The sequence below is a fragment of the Pleurodeles waltl genome, chromosome 6 (genome assembly GCF_031143425.1).
Source record: "Pleurodeles waltl isolate 20211129_DDA chromosome 6, aPleWal1.hap1.20221129, whole genome shotgun sequence".
In the NCBI taxonomy this organism is placed as follows: Eukaryota; Metazoa; Chordata; class Amphibia; order Caudata; family Salamandridae; genus Pleurodeles; species Pleurodeles waltl.
Window position 1 is genome coordinate 368,698,377 of NC_090445.1, and position 17,156 is coordinate 368,715,532.

General features: G+C 42.7%; 1 protein-coding gene across 1 annotated transcript in view; it reads left to right on the top strand.

Moving 5' to 3' along the window:
- LTB4R (leukotriene B4 receptor) overlaps window positions 1–10,975 on the top strand; it is a 120,662-nt gene extending 109,687 nt beyond the window's left edge. The window contains exon 2 of the mRNA XM_069238276.1: window positions 4,122–10,975. Coding sequence (XP_069094377.1) covers window positions 4,139–5,263 — 1,125 coding nt within the window. The 5' untranslated portion in view covers window positions 4,122–4,138 and the 3' untranslated portion in view covers window positions 5,264–10,975. The remainder of the gene's footprint in view (window positions 1–4,121) is intronic.
- Window positions 10,976–17,156: the final 6,181 nt, after the last annotated feature.

The window sequence follows — 17,156 nt, forward strand, 5'->3', positions numbered from 1 at the left end:
CTACTGCGCAAGTGCCAGCTGGGAGAGATTTTCTTCGACCTGGAGGCACAAGCTACAGCAGAGACATCATCGAGAGGGAGTGCTGAGTGATAGCATAACTGGCTAATTCAGAATGAGTGAGAATGAGTGGAACAGAGTTAGACAGAGTGGGCCAGAGTAGATTGAGTGACAATGCATGAATTAGTAAGACGAGGTAAAACTGAGTAAGTCAGAGTGAGACAGTAAACTTAGTGCAAGAAAGTGTGAGAGAACCCTTAAAAAAACCTCTTTGGAATTCGAGTCATAGATTACGCCCCATCACTTTTAAACGTCACCAGCCAAAGCTGCTTATAGGTCAGCAGCCACCTGAAGGCACGATCCCCAGGGGACACACGACAGCTTGATTGCAGTGTCTGAAGTCTGACCTCACAGGTCTAGATGGTGCAGTAGATGCTGAAGACAACTTTAACATGATGGATGCAACTGAAGATGTGCACTATAGTCCCTTCTGTCTGAAATGTACCTTACATTTGTTGGCGGCAAACAGATGTGAAATACAATTCAGAAAAGAGTAAAATTTGTGTGGAAACAGCCATTGTGTTGCTGGTGTAATGCAACTACCCAATGCACTTCCTCACCTGGAAAAGGAATACTTGGAAGCCACCATGGGAGGAGCCAAGCCCAGCTTGTTTTGGGCTCAAGGACCCGTAAGGACCCAGAGCTGAGCCAGAGCCAGGCACCCAGCTTGAGCTAGACTCAAGTTGCAAGGGCGCATAACACAGCTCCTGAAAATGGTTTGCAGTGAGTTGCATTTGTGCAGCTTATTTGACCAATAGGACCCGCCAACTTCTAATTAAGGTAAGGCCAAGGACGACTGGTGTTCATGGGCAAAAGGGGCATTGCCCTGCTACCCTCTGGGGAGAGGCAACAACACGGAAGTAAATACAGAGTAGCTGAAAATAAATCATTGCTCTGAGACAGTGTACTGAATCTCCTGGGTGAATTCTAGTGAACTTTGCAATGTCTTACTGCGCAAGTGCCAGCCGGACAAGGTTTTCTTCGACCTGCAGGCACAAGCTAAAGCAGAGACATAATCGGAGAGGGAGTACTGAATTAGAAAACAAGTGATCCAGTTGCTTTTGGGGCGCATAAACAGTGGCCATGGGAGGAGTTACAAAACTCCATCCACTTCAATGGCTGGTGAGGTGGGACAGGCCAATGAGACAAGAAGGGAGTAGGTGGCAACAATTTGTTGATCATCACTGATGGGCAGGCTGTAATAAGGGTGCCGGTTTCTGCTCTACTGGCAATAACGCATATTTAGTACTGCATTTGGTTTCACTTTGAAAAAACGTTATGGAGCCGAGCATGACAGAGTGCTCCTTATCTGGACCGTAGAGGCCCAAAATAGGGAAGTAACCAGCTGCGCACAACAATTACACTAGTGGACTGAGAGGTAAGTGTGAAGTTAAGGCTCTGCCTACATCAGGGGCATTGTCAACCCCCGCCCCCTTTAGCAGCTACTGTAGGGTGGGGTTCTTGATGGGCCTCTTCTGTCTGCATCTCAGCAGACAAAGGCTCATAATTAACTTGGGAGAGTGAGTGAGTGAGTGAGTGAGTGAGTGAGTGAAAGGAAGGATGAGTGGATGGATGGATGGATTGATTGATGATGAAAGAAAGGATGGATAGATGGTAGAATGAATGAAAGGATGGATGGATTGACAGATGAGTGGAAGGGTAAATGGACGGATGAGTGGATGGATGGATGGATGGATTGAAAGTATGGATGAATGAGCGAAATGATGGATGAGTGAAATGGTGCATGTAAAGATGTATGAGTAAAGAAATGGATGGATGAGTGAAAGGCAGGGTAGATGGATGTCTGGATGAAAGGATGGATGGATGAGTGAAAGGGTGAATTGATGATGGATAAATAGATGGATGAGTGAGTGAAAGGATTGGTGGCTGAGTGAAAGGGTAAATGGAGGGATGTATGAATGAATGGATGGATGGGACGAAGGGTGGATGGATGGGTGTAAGGATGAATGGCTAAGTGAAAGGGTGGATTGATGAGCCAAAGGGAGGATGATGGATGGGTGGAGTGAAAGGATGGATAGATGGAGCAAAAGTGTGAATGGATAAGAGAAAGGATGGATGGATGATTGAATGGATGGATGAATGGATGGATGAACGGAGATGGATAAGTGAAAGGACTGATGATTGAGTGGATTGATTGGCTTAGTGGATAGGTGTCCCTGGACTAGTAGCTTCTCTTGTTTATGGGCTTCACAGTTTCACTACACCCTCCTTCTTTTGTGGTCCATTTTTATTCTATCAAGAGTGACTGCTTCGGGTCCAGCAACAAACTAAGGAGGCTAGTGACATTGTTTGATTGCTGACAGGGTTTCATGAAGGTGCCTGCATCAGCAATCAGAGATACTGTTCACAGCTGGTGAAATCCTAGCACTGAGAGCATTGGCTGTGTGACCATGTGTGTGAGTTAGCATGAGAGAAGGAATGAGTCAGAGTGAGTGAGAATGAGTGACAGCAAAGTCCAGCATGTTTGAGAATTAATGTGAGTGAGTGAGAGAGAATGACAGTGAGTGTAACTGAGTGTTACTTTGTGTGAGACTGAGTCACAGCAAGACTGAGTAATTCAGAATGAGTGAAAATGAGTTGGACTGAATGAAACAAGGTGGGCCAGAGTAAAATGGGTGAGACTACGTTGGTTAGTAAGACTGAGTGAAACTAAGTGAGTCAAAGTGAGACAGTAAACATAGTGCAAGAAAGTGTGAGAGAACCCTTCAAGAAAAGGTTCTTTGGAATTCGAGCCAAAGATAACGCCCTACCCCTTTTAATTGTCACCAGCCACCACTGGTTAAGGGACCTCGAATGCTGAGTGGATCACCCCCTTCTATTGTACTTTGTGCTCACCATTGTCATATTAAGCACTTCAGTGAAAGAAGAAAGGAATCAAGGGCCAGATGTATCAAGTGTTTTTGCATTCGCAAATGGTGCAAATGGCCGTTTGCGAATGCAAAAATGCCTTTCAGTATGTATGAAAGGCATTCGCTATGCAATTTTAAGGAATCGCTAAAATAGCGATTCCTTAAAACTGCGAGCCCGTTTAGAGAATCACAAATTGCGATTCTCTAAATAAGAAATCACAAATAAGGAATCCTTATTTGCGGTTTCTTAAGCACATGTATCAAACTTTTCCTTAATGCGAATTGGGCATTAAGGAATTGCCATTACCACCAAGTTCAACTTGGTGGCAACTATGTGCAAATTTTTTAAAAAGCATTAAAAATGCATTTTCAAAATTGACATGTAACACACACATGCCCCTTTGGCATGTGTGCACCTTACATGTCCTTAAATAATTTTTTGGGGTGCAGCAGAGGAAGCCTTAGGCCCACAGCACCCTGCGGTTTTGCATTTCCCAAATTGTGAATTCCAGTTAGGAATTAGCAATTTGGGAAATGCAAAAAATTCGCAAATATGGGCCTACAGGCCCATAGGTGCGAATGGGCTCAGAATCGCTATTTGCGATTCGGTAATAGCATTTGCGATTTTTAAGAAATCGCTATTACTGAATCACAAATATGATACATACCATTTTGCAACTCTGAAATAGTGGTTTCTTAAAATTCGCTATTAGAGAATCGCAAAGTGGATTCTTGATACATCTGGCCCCTAGAGGCCACAGAGCCGTATTCAGGCAATGCAGAAACAAGGTTGTTAGCATGCTGGCAGCACTTTCCCCAATTTCCCTGAAGTGTAGAAGCACTGTATAAACACATTCACATGAGTTACAGAAGCCATGCACCCATCGCTTTGTGTTTGAATGCTTGGGGCTGTGATACTTTGCTGCACTTGCAGCTCCACAAGGGATCTGTGAAGCAGATTTACATTTGCTTTGTTCGAAAAAAGTGAGAGAATCCCTTTTCCATGGTTTGACCACTGCATAGAAATGCAAAACAGCAATGAAAATCCAATATTTAGAAAGCGCAAGTCACAGATGACCAACACTAGCACTCAAAGGGTGAAGGACTAACAGTGTAGTGTTTAACTGGAAGTGTGATATGTATAACTAAATCCACTGACTTCTCACAACTCACAGTATCACATTTCTCCCCCAGGAGGAAGAACTAAGACGATGGCCAGCTTTCCTACCAGCTCCACCTACCTCAACGCCTCTTTCTTCAATAGCACTTCGGCGCTGCCGCCTCCAAAAGGACCGAGCTCCTCACCAACGCTGGGCATTGCCATCCTCTCCGTGGCACTGATCGTCGGAGTTCCTGGCAATTTGTTCATCATATGGACCATCTTGGCCATCATGAAAAAGCGCACCGTCACCTGCCTCCTGATTCTGCACCTGGCTGTGGCCGACACAGTAGTGTTACTCACAGCCCCACTCTTTATCCATCTTCTGGCCACGGGCTACTGGGCCTTTGGTGCTGCCATCTGCAAGATCTGTCACTACATCGGTTGCCTGAGCATGTATGCCAGCATCTTTCTCATCGCCTGTATGAGCCTGGATCGTTTTCTTGCTGTGGCCAAGCCGTATGTGTCACAGAAGGTACGCACCAAATTGGTGGTCTTGGAGATCATACTGGGCATCTGGATTCTGTCGTTCCTGTTAGCCATACCAATGCCCTTTTATAGGGTGATTTTCATCAATCCGGCCAATGGTTGGCCAGTCTGCATTCCATTCCATAGCAGTTCCAGACACATCATTTTCCAGTACCTTTTTGAGACGCTATTTGGCTTCATTATTCCCTATGCAGCCATTCTTACCAGTTACATCTATATAGGTCTGCGGTTAAAAAGTGCTCAGTTTCAGCGCAAACGTAAGACTGGGCGCCTTATCACTGTTATTATGCTGACCTTTGGCATTTTCTGGCTTCCCTACCATGCTATCAACGTTATCCAAGTCCTTGGAAATATGGCATCAGGACCTGCTGCGGACAGCCTGAAAGGGGTGGCCAAGAGAGTTCGCCCCACCGTTACAGCACTGGCCTTCCTGAGCAGCAGTGTCAACCCCATCCTCTATGCCTTCGCTGGCAGCTCCTTTATCAAGTCCGCCGGGCTGGGGTTCATGGCCAAGCTCTTTGAAGGCACAGCCTCTGAGGCCTCCAGTATACGGAAGGCATCTCAGGCTTTCCAGCGGCAGCGCAGCAGGAATGATTCTGTGGAGTTGGAGAAAATGGAAGTAAATCCAAAAAGCAGAAACACTTCTACAACCATGTCACGGTCAACCACGGGATGTGGTACTCCCTGATTTCTGCTAACATTACAGATGCCTCATTATTCTCAAACTGAGTTAAGCTAAAGGGTTACCACACTCATAAGCACAGTACATTTAAGAGTAGAGTGAACAGAGGGAATTTCAGTATTGTGTTTGTTTGCCTGTTGGTACCACCATTATACACTGTTCAGTGCTAGTAAAACATTTTGCAGGTACTCTACCAGTTTGCATTTTTCCACTGCTGCCGTACCAGCCACATGTCTGACTGAAATCTGTGGAATGATGCATACATTTCATCACACCATGAACCTGGGACTGCAACTTTCAGCTTTGCTGGACCATCTTTCGAAACTCATATATAATGCACAGCCTGAAATGGTGGGTAATATTTAGTGAGAATTGAGAAAACCCAGTCACAGGCTCAGTATGCCAGAATCCTCCTGGTGAACATCAAGGTTTTCCAGCACATTTCTTGCTCTACCACTGCCATGCAACTTATATAACATGTATATATGACACAGGACCTGAGATCATCAACGTTTGCATCCCAGAACTCATCTCCTGAGCCTCTATTCCACCTTTGTATAAGGCACAAGCTCTGTAATCTGCATGGTATACATTCCAGAGAAGGGCCTCATTAGTCTCTGCATCCCATTTAAAGGGAGAGGGACATGAAAGCTCTACACTGTGCACAGCACGGGCACACTGCACTGGCATCTGTGCAACATTTATATAGAAAAAGTGGCATTAGATCTACATTCTTTACACTCCTGGCACGCCACTGGTTCCTATAAATACATCTATAAACAATAGAGTATGAGATTTATACACAATGTGCCTTGAGACTCACTTCGGCAACATCTGCACAACACTGAGTAGAAAAACAAGCATGGGATATTTATAAAAAGCACTGCCTGTGACTCACTTCAAAGTTTCCTGTACTACAGCTACAGACGGCCTGGGTGTAGAATATCTATAAGATACCCCTAAGGGGGAGGGAGTGCATTGCTTATGAAATGCACTCCCTGGACTCCCCTCACCAATGAAAGTACCATATGTATATTAGAAGCAAGAGCAACTCATTTCTTTTGGTTTTTCATACACAACTTACTGCACCTATCATGAACCACAACTATCAATCTTAGCCTATGATATTAGCGACATACATGTACAATTGTCATTTTAATCGTTCATTTCAGTAACAAATTGCAGTCCAACCTCAATATTAACTTATCTCCCATTCTTTACCATTACTCCAATCTAACGCAACCAGGCAAAAACATGCTTTTCACATCTCTTTCATACCAACAGTAATTACAATAATAATATTCACATTGTTTTAATATCTCACACACACCACGGTTTTGCAGTCTCTAAGTGGTATCAATAAAATATGAGACTGTTACTAGATTTAGTACACAAGAGTTCAACTAAGCCATCCTGGCCATTTAGAGAGAGTGTGCAGCTTTGCATTACCTGATTAAATTCGTTTTTGATACAAAAAACTGTTAAAAATTGGTACATAATAATTTTGGAATATTTAATAATTCCAGTACAAGGCAAGTGATAAATACTGTGATACAAGCCAGTAATTTCTATTTAAAAAGTGTATTAATTCCAATAATTGATTATTTTGAAAGTGAGCATAACAAGCAGATATAATTCATCCTGATAGTGTTCCGGATGCACTAGAAAAGCAAGGCAGACGTTTCATGTGCAATTGCACAGCACCATGGTTAGTTATTGCAGCTCAGCATTGTCGCACTGTTATTCATTGAACATGTAGCACTTACGTAAAAGTAAAATTGCTACGGTCTAGGAAACTCAGGGAGCTATTGATGTAAGCAGCTTCTCGGAAGCTACATAATCTTGATTGTGTATGTATTCCTGATAACTCATTGTAGCCCAGGGTCACTGAGACATTCTATGTAGTGTTTACAAAGAACAAGCTCTAACTCTTGCATATATTAAGAGGGCAAACAGGACCTAGTATCCTGGTCACTCATTGTACAAACATCTAATCCAATTTCATCTTCTATGTCAAATTTCTCCACAGTCAAAAACTTTAACCTGAATTTCAGTATCAAATTCAGCATTAAAGTTATCCCTGATCACAAGCTAGTCATTGATTGTATCAAAAACACAATCAAACCCTTAGTTAAAACCATAAATTCATACTTATCCTTACTGACACTGTTATCCTGGCTTATAGTTTTAATCTCAATATCTCCTTTTTCCACATCTCACTACAAAACCACACTTTAATCATCCATACATTTAGATTACATTTTCACACTCAATCTTGTAACGATTATCTACATTTAGTCCTGTGATATATATTCAGGAAAAAGGATGGAAGAGTTGTTTCTTTATTTACGTCAGACAGTGCTACACTCTAAATTGATGATACTAATGTTGAAAATGCCCTTACCTTATAATTCTGTAAAAATGCCCTTACATTAGAGGTCTACACAGATAAACCCTTAGTGCATCACAATAACATGCAGCCTGTTTCTGATGACATTGCAAGTCTAATATCATTCTCAGTTTCAAGCCAAAATCGACGCCCATTCCCACTTAGCCTTTTCCTAATCTAGCCGAACACTGCTTCAGAAAATCATTCTGAGCCAGATCTCAAGTTGCATCTGCAGTCACACATTAGCCTAAATTTTAATGTCAATGTCTTCCTCATCCAAAGGTTCACTTCCTCCTAGAACTCGCTCTTCATCTCAATTTCTTCCATACAGACTTCTTTCTTAAATACCTCCTACCCCGACTCCATCTCATGCCTAACAAAATCCTCAGCCTTATATTGATTTCCACATTTTCTGTGTATGTTACCTTTCAGTCTATGCTCTTCAATACCATACACATCTGCTCTCCATTCTCTATTTCACTCAATAAGTGTCAATCTATTGCTGATCTCTGATCTCTTTCTACCCCTCTTATTTTACACTTTAGATTGTAATACTCAATAAAATACTATTAGAAAGTTAACTCATTATTTTATTATCCTAGCACATGTGCTTTGGTGCACCCTTCACAAAGAGTTTTGAATATAATATGTGGCCTTTTTGCCAGCCTTATTTTAAATGGTCACCGCCATATCATGACTGATTAGCTCCTCAGTCATGTCTTTAATCTCAGTCTGTATCCTTAGTGTCAATCAGAGGATCAGGTTTACCCCAACCCAGCCCCTATGTAAATTATAGTTGGATATTTTACCTTAAATTAACATCAACTCCTTCTCATTTTATCGTTAATCTTTTTCTTGCTTTTTAATAATACACTTTAGATAAGTATCAGGCCAACTGCCAACCTCAAAGACAACCTTTTATCCCACACTATAATTTCTTACTTACCTAATGCCTAAACAAAAATGTCATCCCTTATTTCAACCATGAACTAACAATTCTCATCAAAATTCCCCAATCCTAACACTCCACTCTTGGCATAGCCTGTACTTTGTCCCTAATCACACATTTATTATCGGCATTAGTCTTATTCCATACATCTTTTCCTCACTTTTGCTTAAATGTTTAAGCATAATCTAACTTTCAAACTCAATTTAAACCTTAGATCCTCAGTTCTACCTGCACCTCGTTCATCAAATTAACATTTCTTTTTAATGTTCAATAGCTTCATTAACATCTTTCACAATAGTATAGAGAAAGAAAAGAGACCAGTTTTTCTCCCATATAATGCTTAACATAGTTTATCTTGAAAAAACAAGTAAGCCAAGACGTACCAAACAAGGATAAGCTTGTTTGTACAAGACAACAAGAGGAAGAGCAAACATGCTTTAAACTCTCTGCTACCCATTGTTTACAATTACTCTATGTTCTGGAAGGCTAAAGACTGGAAGTAGGGAAAGCATTTCAATATACCATAGGAAAATGAAATACTAATACTGTCTATGGTGACAACCACTTTATATACCACAATTAAAATCTATAAACCTCCCAGTGAGGGTTCTGAGCTGTACATGCTTTATCCGGGCACGCTCTGCCTCAATATTAGGCAATAATTCCTAGATTCTAGAATGGAACAGAATCCATATATTATTCACAACACTGCTGTGGTGTAAACTATCATACTATAAACCATCATCTTAACCATCCTACAGCTCTGAACCTTCGTGGCACTAACCTTTTCTTTTTCACTTTTAAATTCCACAATTCCGAAAACTTCCAACTCATTGTGAACCTTCATACAATTCTCAAACTCATTCTCACTCTCAATCCTAATTCCATTTCCCACCTACATTTCACATATTCCCACCTCAATCTCAGTTTTATTTTCACTGTCATCAATCTCCCTTTTTTTCACATTAATCTCTGCCTCCACATTGAAATATCTGTCTCATTAATAGCTGCAATCACATTGCCAACATTTATATTACTGGCCTTCATCTTTCTTTATTTCTCCTACTCTAACTTCCAGATATTATCAACCTCTGTATTTCCCTAAATCTATGTTACTCTCAATCTTATCTCAGTCTCACTGTCAACCTCCTTTTCAACTTCCATCTCACTCTCAGCCTGTATCTCGCTCAAATTCTATTTATATCTCAATGTGCATCCTACTAAGTTAAATTATCCATTCAACTATTCTAATCTTCAGGTTTACCACCAAGTTTGTTGTCACAATAATTTTCATCTCGATCTGGTAGATCTTATTGATTTTACTCCCAGTCCTCTTTCACCTCTGTATAGAGCCATTCAGCATGCTATTATTAGGGAAGAGTATCTACCTGACCCATCAACAAGCAGGTAATATCCAACTTCACCCAAGGGTCACTTCATATGAAAAAATCTCTAATATTAGAGCTTGTTCTTCCCCGCTCAAGTAATCAATGCATTTATGTATATATTTTCAGTCTATTTCCTAGATGTCAGACCCAGTAAGTGGTATTTGCAGGATCCCAGCATTCGTACAATTCAACTAAAAAAGGTCAGAATTCTCAGAGATCTTTACACAAGAGAAGCTCTCTTTCCTATCAAAGACTGGATCCCCCAAGTGTCACTGAAAGAGTTTGTTACCATATTTCAACCTCTTCCAAATCTGTAGATTTTGTACTGGATGCTAAAGTCCCCATGCTGCAGGATGTGACTAAACTGTATCCTATTAGATTCATATGCTCTTCAAAGTTAAGCTGCTTATACTTCCTGACTATGTAAGCTCTGCAATTCTTTTGGTTGTCAATTTCTTTGTGAACTGTAATAACACTCTACTGGCAGGCTGCCTGAAGCTACTGTTGTATTTTTTGAACTCACATTCTGAAGCTCATCTTATCCTTGGTGAAGAGAAATGTGACCACATTAATCCCCTCCTCGTATTTCTTTGTCAATGTCACCCCGTAGTTGCTTGCATGTTATTTGAGATCTCCTGTGTTTCATGCTGCACCTTCAACGTCCCTAAAACCAGCTTCTCAAAGGGCAAACTCAAGCTCACAGTGGAACCTGAAAATCAGGACCTTTGGTATCCCAGAATGAAAGAAAACCCTCACAGAAATTGTTTATTACCTGGATAGCGTCCTCATAGACTGTTTTTTCCATATTACGTTGTACAAATGCTGTGCTCCTATATTCTGTTACACCTTTCCCATCTACAATTTGCCAGCCTGATATGCAATTACATTCACAAATTTTCACTTTATGCCTTTTTGTTTCCACTTGAGCAATCTATTGTTAGGTGCCTTATAAATACATTTAATAAATTAAAAATAACAAAGCTTTATTCCCATCCCCAGCCTCGTCCTCTCTTTTACGTGATATTTGCAAACCTTATCTGATTCCACATCTCCAGTCCCATACTTAGGAGTTGGCTTATTCATAGCCAGAGCCCCGTAGGAAATATCCAGTGCTGTCCTCAACCCAGACTGGTCCTGGGTCCAGATCGGCTTAGTTTTGCCCCTCTTCTGACCCCCCATGCCGATACTCAGTCCATTTTCTATTTATAGCTCTTCTCATTTTCAGTCCCATCTTCATACCCCAAACCCATTCACAGTCACAACCTGAGCCTTAAAACTCAAACCCATCTTTAGCTCCAAGTCCAATGCTCATACTTTAGCATCATCCTCAGCCACAGTCCCATAGATAAAACCCAGCCAGTTTTAACTATTATTGCCACTCTAGTCTAGTCCTTGGGCCCAATCCTACCTGTATCCCTGAGACCCATCCTCAGTCAGATGTACACATTGCCAGTCTCACATTATTCTCCCTTCTAGTCCCCTATCTCTTCAGTTCCGTCCCATCGTCACCCGCCGGTTACATCCTCAGTTGTGAGTCCAGTCCTCTCCCTAGGCACATGCCCTTGTATCATGTTTACACCCAGTTTAATTTTCAGTTCCAGTCCCATTCTATACAATGCCCAGCCTCAGAGCAGTCTTATTATCAACCCCCTGCCAACTGTAGGCCTCCAATCCTCAATCCTACGTCCAATGCTTTGTGCCATGCTCATCTCCATCCCTAGTCCAATTATCTTGTCACCTGTCTGCTCCTTGCCGCATCCCTCTCTCAGACTAATCATCAGCCCAGTTCCTTTTGAGCCCTATCTCATCTGGCCCATGCCCCAGTTTCATCATCAGTTCTTTCATAACATAAAGCCAGGCCCATTTCTCGCCCATAGTTCTATCCTTGGCCTTACTCCATTTCTCAGCTCCAGCTGTCTGACAGATCATGCACAATGTTTTAGTAAGAATGCACATTTTACCTAAATATTGTTTGGACATCCCTGTTGGTGAAGAAGAAAGTTCACTTTGTTAAAAACGATTTTAGCATTACTAACTACATACAAAATATTGTTGATCTTTAGAGGTGATATTGGGGATACTCTACTGACTATTCATTCATTTTTGTCCAAAAAAGTAAACTGTATGATTATATCCATACTTATCTTCGGGTGCATGCCAACGATATCAATGAAATCAATGAAATCAGCCACAAAATGAAGTCAGGTGGCAGGCATGCTCCAATCTGTTTGTTCAATCTGATCTCTGCACCAGATTATTGTGTTTTACAATTATTTATTGTAAGGTTTTTAACTGAGCAATAAACTTGAATACTATCATGTTATGTGTTAGAAATGGGGTCTCTGATTGGCAGTCAGTGTGCCCTCTGTCCAAGCAGGGACCCTCACTCTAGTTAGGGTAAGGGTGATATACAGCTTAGATAACCCCTGCTCACCCCCTTGGTAGCTTGTCACAAGCAGTCAGGCTTATCTGAGAGGCAATGTGTAAAGTATTTGTACAAAACACACACAGTAACCCAGTGAAAACGTCACAAAAGGACTCCACACCAGTTTAGAAAAATAGCCAATATTTATCTAAATTAAACAAGACAAAACAAACAACAAAAATCCAACATACAGAAGCAAAGATATGAATTTTTCAAATAAAAAGTCTTAATCTATTGAAAATCAATGGATGCGTTGTTTTAGCACAAAGTACCGGGTATGCGTAAAAAATAAAGCCACAAGGGCGACGGTGCGTCAGAAAAGCAAGCAATACGTTAATTCCGTACTCGCAAGTGAGCCCGTGCGTCGATTCTTTACTCTCACCAGAGGCTGTCCGTCAATTTTTTTCTCACACGGGAGGCTGTGAGTCAATTCTGGGTGTGCAGCCTCGGTCCGTGCAGGGTTGTTGAAGACTTTGACGCCCATTATCCATGCATGAACATTTTCGACTCGCTGTGAGAAGAGTCTGCAATGAGAACAGGCACTGCGTCATTTCTCCAGCTGCGAAGCAGACACTGCGTCAAATTTTCAGACGTGGGACGGGCCGTGTGTCGATTTTTCTGATGCACACCCAGTCGTGTGTTGATTTTCTCCCGCAGGTTACCAACTTTCACTTCTAAGGGCCCAGGGACTGGATTTGGAACCATATAGCATGTCAGTACTCCCAACAGAAGAGTCCAGGCACTGGCAGATGAAGTATTTGATGTCCCTGAGACTTCATAACAAGGGGCAAACTCAGTCCAAGCCCTTGGAGAAACTTCACAAGCAGGACTTTCCCTCTTCAGGCAGAAGCAGCCGCAGCAGGCCAACACAGCAAAGCAACAGGCAGAGTGGCAGGTCCTCCTCAAGCATCAAGCTCTTCTCCTTGGCAGAGGTTCCTCTTGATCAGGAAGTAATCCAAAAATCTGCAGTTCTGGGTCCACTATTCATACTCATTTCTGCATTGAAGTAGGCAAACTTCAAAGGAAAGTCTCTGTTGTTCACAAGATCCTGCCTTGCCCAGGCCTGGATCCAGACACACTCCAGGGGCTTGGAGTCTGCATTGTGTGAGGATAGGCACAGCCCTTTCAGGTGTAAGTGTCAGTTTCTATCTCTCCACACTCCAGCCCAGGAAACTCATCAGGATATGCAGGACACTCCCCAGCTCCCTTTGTGTCAATATCTAGTGGGAATTCACAAACAGCCCATCTTTCAGTCTGACCCAGACATGCATTCCACAGGCAGGGAGAGGCACAGAAGGGTTAAGCAAATAAAGACCACTTTCTAAAAGTGGCATTTTCAAACAGACAATCTAAACACCAGCTTTACCAAAATATGTATTTTTAAATTGGGAGTTCAGGGACCCCAAACTCAGTATCTCAATCTGCTCCCAATGGGAAACTACACTTAAAAGATATTTAAAGGCAGTCCCCATGTTAACTTATGAGAGGGATAGGCTTCGTAATAGTGAAAAGTGGGTGCACTTTGCCAGGTCGAATTGGCAGTGCAAGTATGCACACACAGACCCTGCAGTGGCAGGTCTAAAACATGTTTACAGGGCTACTGATTTGGGTTGCGCATTCAGTGCTGCAGGCCCACTAGTAGCATTTGATTGACAGGCCCTGGGCACCTCTGGTGCACTTTACTAAGGACTTACCAGTAAATCAAATATGCCAATCATAGATAAACCAATCATTAATACAATTTAGACAGAGAGCATTTGCACTTTAGCACCGGTTAGCAGTGGTAAAGTGCCCAGAGTATCAAAACCAGCTAAAACGACTTACAGCACAGGATCCAGAAGCAGGAGGTCAGAAGCAAAAAGCACAGGTAAACCACAGCAAGAGCTGCCAGGTCTAACATTATGTATCTTGTGAAGGGCATCCATCACCCCTGTGTAGTGACACGTGATTTGCATGAAGCAGGTTTCGATGAGAATGCCAGGCCTGGTGAATCTTAAATTTTAAGTCCCGCTCATTAAATTTGACTGAAAGGGGTTCAGGAGCACAATACGTCTGGACCTGGAAGGTCTGATCATCATTTTGACCTTCCTAAAAGTTCCAGTCTCAATCCATCTCAGTTCCATCCTCAGCCCTAGTCCATCTACAGCTTGAGTGACATCTGTAGCAAAAGCTCTTTACCCATTCTTAGTACCAGTCTAGCCTCAGATCATAGTTCACTTTCAGTCCCAGTTACAACCAAACTCACAGTGCCACCTGTAGCCTCAGACCAACCTATCCCCCACTCACATCCACTCTCCCAGTGGCACCTGTCGGCCAAACTCACTTATCACCAAGTCACACCCCCACCCCCAAGTGCCTCCTGTAGCCTCAGACTCACCTATCGCCCAGTCACATTCCCACTCCTAGTGCCACCTGTAGCCTCAGACTCATCTATCGCCCACTGACATCCTGACTCCCAATGCCCCCTGTAGCCTCAGATCCACCTATCACCCAGTAACATCTCCACTCCCAGTGCCACACGGCATCCCCAGACTCACTTCTCACCCATGGACGTTATTTAGGAGTCGTCAGGGGTCGTAGTTTCCCCTTTCCCCTGGCCTGCCCCTTGCAACCCCCAGCCTGAGAGGTAGCAAGATAGTGAATAATATTATTCACTATTAGCGTAATACAAAATGGAGTACAATTAGATGGAATATGACACTATTTGGCAGCTAAGCTAAGTAAAAATGCATGCAAATGTATGCTGTATGCATGCTTGTGGGTGAGTCTGTTTATGTGAGAGAGTGTGTGAATCTGTGTGTATGTTTAAGCATATGTGTGTCAAAGTAAAGATTAAATGGTGTGTGATGTCACTTCTGCTACCCCTGGCATTTTGGTAAATTGACGCCCATATTATCACCCATTCACCTCCCCACTCCCAGTGCCACTTGTAGCCTCAGACTCACCTATCACCCAGTAACATCTCTACTCTCAGTGCCACCTGTAGCCTCAGACCCACTTATCACCCAATAACATCTACATTCCTGGTGCGCCAAAACTAAACCTGCTCTCAGCCTCATCGTCACCTGCCACTGTCGTCTTCACCACTTCGCCCCTGCTTAGTCCCAGACCCATTTTAGCTCCCTCCCTATGCCCACTGCCACTTTCATTATCAGCATACGTCAGATCGTCTGCCTCAATCCATCCTCAGCCCTAGTCCATACCTCTGCCCTGGCCTCCACAGCTGCAGACTCATCATTAGCCTAAATTTTATCCTGAGCTTCAGTCCTGTCTTCAAACACTGACCCATTTCAGCTCCGGACCAACAGTTATAGGGATTCCATCTGCAGCTCTGCTCCCTTTTTGACCTTAGCAGAGGGACCAAGCCCAGCTTGAAATTGCATATGTTCACCGGTATTACAATGCAGATTTGACAATGTCAGTAATGACTGCAAGTCCTAAAGATCTCTGGTCCTTTGTCTCTGCAGGTCCACAGATGGCAATAGGCTTGTTTTTGGGGACGAGCGCACATGCGCTCTTTGGGTTTGTAACCACGCCCATGTCACGCCTGTCACTTTCATTGGTTTGTGGGCTTGCCATTTAAAATCCGCTTGCTTTCATTAGTGAAAGGCATGCATACGTCATGCCTTTTCCGGTGTTTAGCCCTCCTTGAGCACACCGGGCAAATACTGAAAACTTACGAGGCTCGATGTTTTCAGACTGGTTTTTGCACTACTTTATCTTTTTTTTTATTTTCCACGCACCACGCTCGCGCTGGGTTTTACATAGCACGATTAAGCTTGTTTTTTTTGTTTTCAATTTCAGCAGCAAGAAAAGTCAGGTTCGGAGTTTACAGCACTAATAGCTCTAACTCCAGCAAATGCAAGGCCCGTGGCATTGCAAATGCTTGTTTTGTTCTACCATGGTTCACTCATAAGCCTCCCCTGTGCACCTAAAACACTGTTCATATGTTGACGTGACCGTGCTACCTGAATTCTTATTACCTTATGTCCCCTTCACTGACAGTAGAACGCTGAATTAAGAAGTGTTTCTTGACTGGGGGGAAATTGCTGGCATTAGTATGTGATACTCAACCGTGCTATAGAGTCAAAGACTCGCAGATGTGCAGAGAGCAGCAGTTGAGGTTCTGCACGTCTTCCCAGGAAGGAAGGACAGTGGAGAGGGAGAAGATGATCAACACTCACTAGGCATGGCCAGCTTCAGTTACCGGGGACTTATTACCTACCCTTCGAGGACAAGAGACCATTTAATCTGGCTGATCTGTAATTCAGAGAAGGGAGAAGCCTTATGCTCAGGAAGACTGCAAGAAGCCATTTTAGAAGTATGCAGTGTAATTTCTAGTGCAATAACCAACTCTGGAATTTAGGGTAACTTCAAGATGTAGTAAAAAGAGTTTGTCAGGTCATTTAAGAGCTCGAAATGCACCATGTGAAAAGTTAAAGCACACCCGCCCCCCTCATGCTGCATCATATCGATCCCTGAAATGCCTTTTAAGGAGACTAATTGTTTTTGTGTCTCCTGTATACTTTCATTAATGATTATGCTTCTAAAGCACACTGTTATCAGGGAACAGGACGTTCTGGCGCTGACCTCATGCGGTTTTCGCAGTTTTTAACAGCAGTGTTTGGCCCAAGGGTATTAGAGCACTCTATAACAGAACTAGACTACTTACACATTTTTGTTCTGCTCCAGGCAGAGAAAATTTTAGGGGCCAATTTAGAATTTCACAGACCGAAGTTTGGCAGTTA